Source organism: Falco rusticolus, chromosome 8 (genome assembly GCF_015220075.1).
Source record: "Falco rusticolus isolate bFalRus1 chromosome 8, bFalRus1.pri, whole genome shotgun sequence".
In the NCBI taxonomy this organism is placed as follows: domain Eukaryota; kingdom Metazoa; phylum Chordata; class Aves; order Falconiformes; family Falconidae; genus Falco; species Falco rusticolus.
Genome location: NC_051194.1, coordinates 65,234,207 through 65,244,857, shown reverse-complemented (window position 1 = coordinate 65,244,857; position 10,651 = coordinate 65,234,207). Strand labels below are relative to the sequence as shown.

At 42.8% G+C, this 10,651-nt stretch overlaps 2 protein-coding genes across 11 annotated transcripts in view; one reads left to right on the top strand and one right to left on the bottom strand.

Moving 5' to 3' along the window:
* Window positions 1-1,628: 1,628 nt before the first annotated feature.
* NDUFB3 (NADH:ubiquinone oxidoreductase subunit B3) lies at window positions 1,629-6,289 on the bottom strand. 2 transcript variants are annotated; one of them, XM_037397951.1, is made up of 3 exons: window positions 6,040-6,289; window positions 4,506-4,641; window positions 1,629-1,885 (listed from the first exon to the last, which is right to left on the bottom strand). In XM_037397951.1, exons 2-3 carry the CDS (start codon window positions 4,637-4,639, stop codon window positions 1,729-1,731), a joined length of 291 nt encoding a protein of 96 aa, XP_037253848.1. In that variant the 5' UTR covers window positions 4,640-4,641; window positions 6,040-6,289; the 3' UTR covers window positions 1,629-1,728. The 2 variants fall into 2 exon arrangements, with proteins under 2 accessions (XP_037253848.1, XP_037253849.1); XM_037397952.1 differs by lacking the exon at window positions 6,040-6,289 and adding an exon at window positions 5,696-5,879.
* An 86-nt stretch (window positions 6,290-6,375) lies between these two features.
* The window catches only part of LOC119152531 (protein FAM126B-like), a 73,702-nt gene continuing 69,426 nt past the window's right edge, over window positions 6,376-10,651 (top strand). For 4 of the 9 annotated variants that reach the window (XR_005105800.1, XM_037397949.1, XM_037397948.1 and 1 more), the window contains exon 1: window positions 6,466-7,004. The gene's annotated coding sequence lies outside the window, so the exon portion shown is untranslated. Of the gene's footprint in view, window positions 6,432-6,465; window positions 7,149-10,651 lie in introns of those variants that run through there. The other 5 variants (XM_037397943.1, XM_037397945.1, XM_037397947.1 and 2 more) reach the window with 5 other exon arrangements.

Here is a 10,651-nt window from a genome sequence, read left to right as displayed (position 1 = left end):
TGGAGCTGAGGGGTGGAGAGGGAGGAAGGAGCAGCCTGCTGGCACACAAGTACCACACACTAAATTAAAATTAAAGAGCAGCTAAAGTAAGAAGCAAGTATCTCAACTGCAGGATTCACCAATCCTGCATGTAATGCTAGCTGTGTTGTTTTTCTGAACAACCATCTAAAATTCAGTTATCCAAGAGGTTTACTCTTGGACCCAGATAGAAAACAGGCAGTGAATGCCAGCCTTTGAATATGTGCATTCTGGGCGGAGGGGCCCAAGGGACAGCACAGAAATGTTTTGTGCAACAGACCTTCTGCAGCAGGCTCTTGATTTTGCTTTTCAGGGAATGATGCAACTGGATAGGGATGCTTGAGAAAGAATTAGGCAAGAAAAGTTTAGGAGAAAAATGCTTGCCCTGTGAACAGTGCCTTGAGCAATGCCATACGGAGATGACAAACTCCATGGAACAGTACAGCTACACTCCCACAACGGATTGTTACTGGCTCTGAAAATAAAGCTGTTATAATCTCACTCCAAAAGGTTGTATATGAATATATATGTATATTATTTTAGACGTATTTTGGTAGGACCTTCAAGTTTTTTGTAAACCTGCAATTTGTGACCTGATTAATATTTAAACTTTCCAGTTTCTTCACTGTGGAAGTACACTTATGTAATTGCCTAGTGGCATTTACAGTTTCTCAATTGTCTAATTTTGTTTTTCTGTTTAGTGTCACAGATATCCTGTTGCTTGCACTGAAAAATGAGACAGCATACCCTCCTTAGCTTATGTCGCTAATGGTATATAAAATTTACAATAGGGTATTAGATCAATTCTAATCACTAGCACTGCAGAGGATGTACACTGCCAACAGGCCCTTTTCTACTATAGTCCTCAATCCAGAAGCTGTTAGATAATTTAAGGAAAAATTAGAAAATCTGAAACAAATTATTAGAAGAGACTATGGGCAAAAAATAAATAAATTGTACGACTACAAATTTACAACTCAGTACACTAGGACAAAGAAAAAAACGATTGTTCTTTCTCTTTTCATGTTACATTCAAGTATATTGGAAGTCATATTAGGATTAGGTAGTTATTGCTGAGTGAAACATTCTACTTTGCTAGTAAATGTGGCAGCAATGTACTTTTTAATTTGTGGATATTATGCAGCAGATTAATTTGGCAGACGCTATGCACCAAAATAATTAAATCTTCAATATGATTATAAACTTTGCTGTTTTCATACACTTTGGACCAGTTTTGGATACTTTTTAAAGCTGTAAGGTAATAGTTCTTTTTATTTAGAGATGCAAGAGTGAATAGTAACAAACCATACTTTTAAGAATGACAAGTCATTCATTACCACTTACTAGCAAATAATAATTATCAAATGTGTAATTAATACAATTTCTCTTAAAAGCAACACACTTCACACTTTCATTTAATAGAATGTTGGCAGAGCTTGAAAAAGCTGGGCTGACAGGTTCCCCTGTTCTTTTAAGGATGGTACAGTAAAACCAAGAGCCTATGTCTGTCTTGTTTTGTTTTTTTTTTCCCCCCCAGACTGAAGTCAGGTAAATTGCTCTGGCTATGTGTTTTGATCCTTCCACAAAAGTATAATAAAATCAAAGAAACATGTTTTTGCCTGTGATAGACTTTAATATGCATGTAAGTACAGAGTGAGCAGGCTTATCTATGTTTCAGCTTACTAATTAGTAAGTAGTCATATTTGATCTTCAGTGATGGCCTCCATTCTTCTTTGGAGGAAATAGTGTGTATTCGATGCCAAGAGCTATGACAAAAGCTGCAAATCCCCACTTGAGTCCCCTAGTAAAGACTTCTGTTAAGGTGACAGGTTTTGCAAAGCCACCCATGTATCTCCAGGCTTCATTACTAGAAGAAAAACAAAACAAAAAGAATAAAACAAGATCAGCGGAGCCACTGTGATAAACATTAACAGGAACTTCTTGTTTGGGGAGGTGGGGGCAGGGGGAAGATGAAGGTATTTCAGCTAGATATACATTGAGACTGTAACATTTCTATCACTTCAGTATCATTTAAGTAACAGGAGTTGCCACAAGTGAAGTTTGTGATACTAACTCTAACCCTTTGTGTATATAATTTGAGACACAAGTAATACTAGGCAACAACATAACTATAGTAGCAGAATCACCTCCCCTAACCTATGTAATTGTTGTCTTCTGTTCACACTCTGAAACAAAATCAAAACCCGCTACCATATGCACGGGATGGAGTAACTACAAAGGCTAGTCACTGTGCTAGACAGTACCTAGCATAGTTAGATCTTAAAAGGGTAAGTTTTTCCAGCCATAGAAAACTCATCCCACTTTCTGTTTTACAATATGACATGTAACTATATTAGGGTCAGAAAAACCTACTAAAACCAATTAAAAAAAAAAGCTGAGAGGATTGTGTTTAGCTAAAAATTTACAGAATATTTATATTGTTTTGCCTTACTGCTTTCAACCTATGTTATTAGTGAAATGTTAGCCATTGCTATAACTGACTGTATTTATGTGTAGCACAACCAGTGTAATCTCTACAGGTAGCTACAGTATGTTTCTTCTAAGAATTTAAAGTCCTTAAGAGAAGGAAAAAAAACATTTGCACAGAAATAAGCAATAAATTCAGAATCGTTATTTCAGGAGAAGATTTTTTTTTAAACCAGGAGGGGTGTCAGGTATTTATGTTTATAGATAATCCCCTTCTGCAGGTGGTTTCTGTGACTCACAATGAAGGCATATTGGCACAGAAAAGCATCTTCTAGATGCTAGTATAGGGTGCTAATTGATAAAAGCTTAGGTTTCCAAATACGACATCTCTCACACAACTTGAGCTGTATTGAATATGTACATTAATGTGCATTTGCTACAAAGGTGGAAAGCTGATCCCCTGTTAAAAGGAACTTAACACACCAAAGAGGGAAGCCCTAGAGAGGTTTAGTTTTTCAAGAATTCTAGTGCAAGGTATTAACAATGGAATCTTCTTCCTGGTTACTGAAGCAAATAACTTGATACTTTAATTTCTCCTTTGTTAAGAAAGACTGTCTTGATACTTGTTCTACGGAACTGAAGTATTACCTTACATAAAATTTTGAAAGTTCAGGAGGAATCATCTCATGCTTAAAGAGCTTGGTTTTGTTCCTTATTTCAACTGCTCAAATAATTGGCTCAATCCCCTTCTTTCACCAGAAAATTGTTAATTTTTTTCATCTAGGAGGGGCAAAAAATACTAAACAAGCTCTTTTCCAGTTTGCTGTTTTCCAGCACTACCTGAACTTGGAATTGTATGCACTAAAAGGTTAGTTTAAATTTGTGATATTAAACTGTGTCCTTTTTAAAAATGGGAATAAGCCTATTGCTTGCTGTAAACAATTTTGTCTGAAGCAAAGGGGAAAAACAAGAAAAGCTAACACGGCTTGCACTCCACAGAAACAGAAGCAAAATAAATGTGCCACAGGCCTGTAAAGTTTAACAGTAACGATAATCCTAAGGACTCATACGTCAAATGCTTCTTGTCATCATCAAAACTGTTTTACTCCATGCTTACAGCCTTAAAACTGCTTCAAAGGAGGGGGAAAAGTGCTGTGAAACCCAAAGCCACCTAGAGGTTATAGCACGTTAACAACTTTTTAACAGGTTACCTGTTTGCTCTTACATTTTTCTTGTAGTTATTTGAAGTAGAGCCTTTTCTATGAAGGCCTCTGGAACAGTTTCCTCATACAGCTTTTCCCTTACAGAAGAACCAGACTACACAGCACAAATCATTTAGCGTTTTTATTCCCCAAGATTAAAGACTACTTGAGCAAAGTATTACACAACTCACTATGTGGGAGAAATACTTTAAGCCCTGTTTTAACATCTGCCTAAATGATCCAGATTTGCTCTAGCTGAAGAAAGAGGTGGTGTTCTTCATTGTTGAGTGGGACAACTGAAGAGGTAAAAATCTGATCTTCCATTATGTCATTCACCTTATCTTCCATTATATCATTCACTGCTTAGCAAAATTAAATGCTCTGTTGAATCAAAATCCACATTGTATGCTAGTACATTTCTTCTTTTCAAGTAAAGGCCTCCTGTTGTATATGAGGAATGCTATTCCTACTCTCAAAGTCAATGTAAGTTCCAGCAACTTCAGCAAGATCTGAGCACACAATCTCTTCCCTGAGAAGGGGTAGGCTTACTTATGTGTCAATTTGTAATATTACTTATGTGTTTTGGTGGATGAGGTATTGGTCATTCATGCTGAAACAGATCTGGCACAAACATCACAAAGTGCAAGAGTGCCTTACAAAATGCGAAGACTGGTCAAGGCAATGCAAGGCATGACCTCCATGCAAAAAAGTAAACAAAGACTTAACTGAAAATCTGTCTAGTATATTCCAGATGCATTTTCACTAGTTTCATTGAAGAAAGAATAATCTGCAATGACAAGGCCTGGTTGATGCTACAAGATGAGATATCCAGACTGTTTCTGAGGCTCTTGGACTTACCGAGCCCACGGATCCCTAAGACCCCGTTTAGCTAGCCTCTCTTGGACTTCCTCTAGTGGAGTACCCTCTATCTTCCATTGCCTGTAGTCAGGGAGTTCCATTTTGCCATGGCCATGTTCATTTCCATGCCCCATACCTACAGGAAAAGAGTTTTTTTATTTCTTGGACAGTATCAGCTTATTTTCACACACTTGCAGAGAACAATACCCTGTACAGGAAAAACAGGGAGGTTACAAGAGGTATTCCAGAGTACATAACACTTCACATGAAGCATCTTCTCCATTGTACACAGTACAATGCAGAACAAAGAGCTAAGAGACTTTGTGCTGCATTTCAGAAGCTGGTGATTAAGCACAACAGGCAAACCGTGCAGACTTAAGCATTACTGTGTTTTAAGTCACCACCACCATTACATTAATGAGCAGTTACGTAATTTTTTTGTGCCAGAAAAGCAATTGTTTCCAATGTCTATAAATGCACTTTAACAACATCAGAGCCCGTCAACTTGCAGGCTTTTCAAAGTAGCTCAAAAAGCTCACAGTCCAGTTTTGAAATTTCTGATTTAGGTATGGCAGAACTATGATGACGAAGCTCTGAAGAAAAAAATGAAAAACAAAGACTTAGCTCCACAGCTCCTTTTAAGTTGCCTCCTATTCAGTCAAACATAACTGTAGCGATAAACAGGTACAAGGCAGATGAGTGGACAAGGAGATGCACCTTACTACTCATTTCATGAGGCTGGGAAACATAGGCGTTATTTAGATACACTCTTGAAAGAACTATGAAAATGTTAAGGTTCTTATTAAAAACAGTGATCAAGGCAGGCGGGAAGGCGAGCATTTTCAGTGAGATCAGGAGTGACTGGAAGAAAATCATGATGGCTTTTAATTCTCTGTTTTCACAAAGCTGCTGAGACTTTGAGCCAAGTTTTCCCACTTTAACACATATCTGGTAGCAAAGAAGAGATTTAAAGTCCTTAACTTTTAGAAGAATTGACTGGAATGCAATGGTGCAAAGAACACAGCTTTGAAGCCTGTAACTCTGGAAGACCTCAAGCTGCAGAGGCCAGCAAAGAGGATTCTCTTGCAGAAGCAAACCTGAAGAACTCTAATGCGGTCATTACCCAAACCCACACCCCGGTCTACAGCCTTACCATAAAACCCCAAGGCCTCTCTCCTACCAGTACTTACCTTCCTACAAGAAAGGCGCTTATGCGCACATGCACACTGGCGCCCGCGGGTCAGGACCAGCGGGCTGCCCTGCAGCACCAGCCGAGAACCCTCCGCCAGCGCGACCGGCAAAAAAAGGGCCGAAAGGGCACTCCGAGGCCGCGGGGAAGGCGGGGCGCGCGCAAGCTCGGCTAACGGCGCGCGGAGAAACGCTCAGCAGCACCCGCCGGAGCGGCGACCATCCCCACCACCCCCTCCCCTCCCGAGCCCAGCCCGCACATAGGCGCTCCCAGGGTGGGCAACGGCGCCGACGAGTCCCAGAGGACGCCCGGCCCCCGCCCCTCCCGCCGACAGACCCACCACACCTGCCCGCTCCGTGACCCTCCTTCAGGACGCAGCGGCCACCCGGAAGCGGAAGTCTCGCTAGGGACCGGCCGCTCCAGGAAGCGTAGCCAGCCACGAGGGTTCCAGGCAGCTTCCGTTCCGGTTGCTCCCGCTGGCTTGCGGAAGGCAGCGCGTGCGCCCCCCAGCCCTCCGCGGCTCACTGCCCTCCTGTCGCCAGGCAAGCAGGTCCCGCACACGGAGCGATACCGCCAGCTCTGGCGGGGAAGCTGGGGACGGTAGGAGGAGGGAGAGGCGGAGGAGAAAGTGGCCAATCAGCGCGGGGCTTGTTGGGGGCGGGAGCGGCCCAATGGGCGGGTGCGTTGTTGAGCTGTGGGGTTGGCAGTGGCTGGAGGTGGCAGCAGAGGAGACAAGGGTGAGGGGGCGGCGGCAATAGCAGTCGGTACCGGAGCCGTTGGGTGGCGGCGGCGGGCGGGGCCTAGGCCGACACCAAGCGCTCCCGCTTTCGCTGGTGGGCTGCTGCCCGCCGGTCGTTGCCGGGTGCGCGAGCAGGGACGGAATCCCGCAGGGTCTGCGTGTGCGGGGGCGCGAGTCGCCGCTACCTCCTCCCGCCCTCGCCGCCGCTGCCGCTCGGCCTCCCCTTCCCCCACACCCCGGCCGGCGGCTCTCCCGGCGCCGCGGAGGGGCGGGCGGGGGCAGCATCCCGTACCTAGCCGTTATGTAATCCCCGGCCCCGCGCGGCCCCGGCCCTGGCGGCGAGGAGCGGCGGAGCGGCGGCGGGGCCCGGGGCAGTGCCCTCCCGTTGCCTGTCGCGGGGCTTGCCTCCCGCGGGGAAGAAGCCGTGGGGGGAGCCGGAGGTGCTGGCAGGCCCGACGGGCACCGGGAGCAGCTCGCTGGCGTTCAGCGGACACATCGTAAAAGGGCCTCGCTGTTTGTTTCCGCAGGCGCGGCGGAGGGGCGCCCCGGGACCCTGGAACGGCGCTGCACGGTGAGCGGCAGTTCGGAGTCCTACGGGCAGCCGCGATTTGCGCGAGCCAGGTGCTTGGGGCCGTGGAGTACCTGCCGCGGGGGGGTCGGCGTTTCTCCTGGTGTGGCTGTGTAATTGTGAAGGGTCGATTGCGTTGGTGTCTGGGTAATTATTTTTTCTGTTCCTCAAGGTTGAGTACGTGGTCCCCTTCACCCGAAAAGAGACTGGTAAAAGTTAACTGCTCAGTGAGTTATGAAGGCTTGAATTCTTAGATCTCTTACAAGAATGAGAAAAAAACACTGGGTTATGGCGTTATGCTGACAGATTTTTAGGACAGGCTGTAGTGCCTTTTTTTATTTTAATACCCTGATGTAAAGCTGCTTCTGGTTTTCAGGGCTTTTTTATAGGGAGCGCATGAGAAGAGTTCCAGGAGGAATGCCATTATCATGTTGCTAACAGTGAAACTGTTCTAAATGGAGTGCCATCTGTTTAATCCAGACTGCCTCTGTCTGGTTTCAGCAGTCAGTGTTTTTCACTGTGAGATAGTCTGCAAGACTCAGAGCAGTGTCTTCTCTGCAGATGCAGTGTCAGGTTGAGGGGAGACACCTTTGTTTCTGTAATGTATGCAGGGTGGAATTGCAGGAGGGCTTCTTTATTTGTGAGGTGCCTAAATCTCTGTCCTATAGAGGATGAAGTTCTGTCAGATAGATACCTGTGAAGTATTTCTTCTTTCTTATTGTGACTGAAAGTTAATGGGTATGCGTTCAGAGTCTGGTGTTGCTGAAGGTTGTTTCTGTTTTCCTCAGAAAAAAAAAAAATTGGGGACCCATGGATGTGTTTGGTACCAGACACCTTGGTTTTGTTTTTTGAAGGACAAATATAAAGTCCTGGGTTTACTTTTTTTGGTTGTTGTTTGTTTTCTTTTCTTTGTGGTGCTTGGAAGCATGCCTTGATTATTTATGCATGAAGCCATACTTTACTGGAATTGCTGAGTCTGTCAACATGAGCATTCAGTTCTGATCACAGAATATGGACTTTGTGTGACCTACTGCAGTCAAACAGATTTGTAGCAGAAGAGTGCACTTGGCAGGATTTGTTTCCAAATATGCTATTGCTTTCAAGTTTTAGCAAGGTTTTGGGTAGCTGTTTTCCCCCCTGCCAAGTACGTCAAAACTACCAAGTAGGAAAAACTGTGTGCAGTTGATAGACTCACTCTACCGTGAGGCTGCTTAATGTTTTGCTTCCTAAATTTCCTTGTCTTTCAGCATGGACCATACTCTTTCTTTTAAAAACAAGACTGCAGATATGAGGGATGTGATGTTTTGGGAATATAGGAAGCTTTTTGAAGCTGTATCTTCACCAAATAAGTGAGTCTGCATAATTTCGAGGGGGCTTACAGTCTTGCTGCAACCTGTTTTTTGAGATGGAAACTTCACCATAATGACAGTGTCAGTCTGAAGAAATGAATAGTATGCAGAAAGAACAAACGTAAAGAAAATTAATTTTGTATCTTGTGTAAAAAATGTGGTATGCCCTTTAGGAAGGGAAGGTCATTGTGGCTCCATGTACAAATAATAAGTACTTTTTGTGGTTTATTCAATTGCTGCGTTTGGTTGGGGGTTTTTTTGTACTATTAATAGTGGTGATAATTACTGAAAAGATTAAGTGTTCAAGGGTACAGTTATGCTAGTCTGTATCTAGCCATCCTAGTTATGATTTGCTGGGATTCCTGCTTATGTTGCTAGGTTAGAGGAAGGTGGCAGGATTTTCTTGAACAGCTTTGAGAAGCCCATGTTTCCAGAAATTTGTTGATAAGCGTTTTGGATTATCAGATTGTGAGATGCATTATAGGTACTGCTCTTCTGTGCCAGCGTATATAATATCCTTTCTAGTGTTGAACTGTATTTATAGTGGTATGCTCTTCATGATTGTTTTTTGGAGTAGGGAGCTGTGTGACTGACAGTTACGTGAACTATTTTCAGGTTTGAGATTACAGGAAAGGGTTGTGGGGTTGTTTTGGGTTTGGTGTGATTTTGGGGCTGGTTGTTTGCTTGTTTCTTGGCTCAATATCTTAATACATATTTGAAATACTGAAATACTGCATCTTTTTTTTCCAGAAATTGTAGGTTACTTTTCTTCCAGCTTTGTATTAGTAGCCATTTATAAGTCATTGGAAGCCTTTTGTCATTTAAATAAAAAAGTCAGTCCTGCTTAAATTACAGTAATGATGGGAAAGATCTGTCTTTAGTCCACATTGGTTTCTTTGCATGGTTTTAAAAAAAAGGCTATGAAAGGTGGAGAAGCAGATTATCTTCTCAGGCAGCATTAGGGAGCTAAATATTTTATGGATAGTATATGGATATTTTATTATATGGATATTATATTATATGGATAGTTTCACCTCTATTTTGTAGAAGTGATGTGCTGGAGCAGTCATCTTAGTTTACTGTTTCTGTTTGGTTTGGGGTTTTGTTTTTTGGGGCAGTGCAAAGACATGTTTTTCACAGGAACAGCCATACTGGGCTAATCTGCAATTCTCTCTTGAAGCCTAAAGCTCTTGGATCCTGGTAGGTGACAGGACCATTGTTTCAAGTCCTGCTTATTTCCCACAGCTAAGCAGTATTTGACAGCAGGTGCTTTATTATTACACTCTCTTCTAGGCAAGCGTATAGGGTTACTCCTTAGGTCAGCTCTCCCAGTCTCTCAGTGGGGATGATGTTTTGGATGGATTTTTATTGCATGGCTATACTTAATTTTTAAAAGCCTTTGAGCCTGTGTATGGTTTTTGCATCTGCCGTGTTTTTTGGCAATAAGCACCATGCTTTATGTGCTGTGTGAATAAATCATGCCTCTGTTCTGTTTTTGAGCCTGTTACCTGCAAACTTCCTGTGATACTCCTTGTTTTCTGTATGAGGAGGGACAGAGTTGTTTGGCTCCTTCCTGAGCAGTTTTACAGGAGTTTAGAATCTTTAAAGACCAGGGTGATGTGTTCACTCAAACACTTGTCTGGACAGAAAACTAATTTTAGCTTCCATTAATTTTCCTTATGCTTGTTCCCTTACATTAAGATATGAACTAGTATCAGGAAGGGAAACTGGAGGCTTCTCCAGCTGACTCCTAGTGAAGGACATCTGTGCCATAGGAATGGTCCTTTAAGAAGTTCTGTGACTCTTCTCACAGGAAATTCATTTGAGCAGAGATAGTCATCAGTAGTACAGTTTGACTTGCTACTTCAGTCAGTTATTTTCATTTCTAAATAGAATAGTTGTGAGAAGTAATTCTTATTTAATGCTGTTTTCCACAGTGTTTCCTTTGCAGTTATTTGCTTGTAGTAGCTAAAATTTCATGCAGAGTTGTTTTCAAGAAAACATTAGTTTCTGGGTTGTGTAAATTGTTCACATGTTTCATGTAGGCTGTAAAACTAAAAAATAGAGATGATGACTTTTAAGAAAGATTTGCAGGTGTCAGGTATTATCCCAATGATCTGTTTCTTCTTGAACCTTTTTTTTGTCATCATCTTTGGCAAAAGTAGACATTTAAGAAAACCTGAATTGCGGGATGGTTGAGGTTGAAAGGGACCTCTGGTGATCTAACCCCTTTGCTCAAAGCAGGGCCAACTAGAGCAGGCACCTTGAGATGTTGTCCAGTTAGATTTTGAGCATATTCAA

What these genes read in the sequence shown, in the direction of transcription:
- NDUFB3 (XM_037397951.1), bottom strand. Translation starts at nt 4,639, where the DNA reads ATGGGGCATGGAAATGAACATGGCCATGGCAAAATGGAACTCCCTGAC. An exon ending in CTTAGGGATCCGTGGGCTCG is followed by an intron (nt 1,886 to 4,505) that starts GTAAGTCCAAGA and finishes TTTTTCTTCTAG; the next exon opens with TAATGAAGCCTGGAGATACA.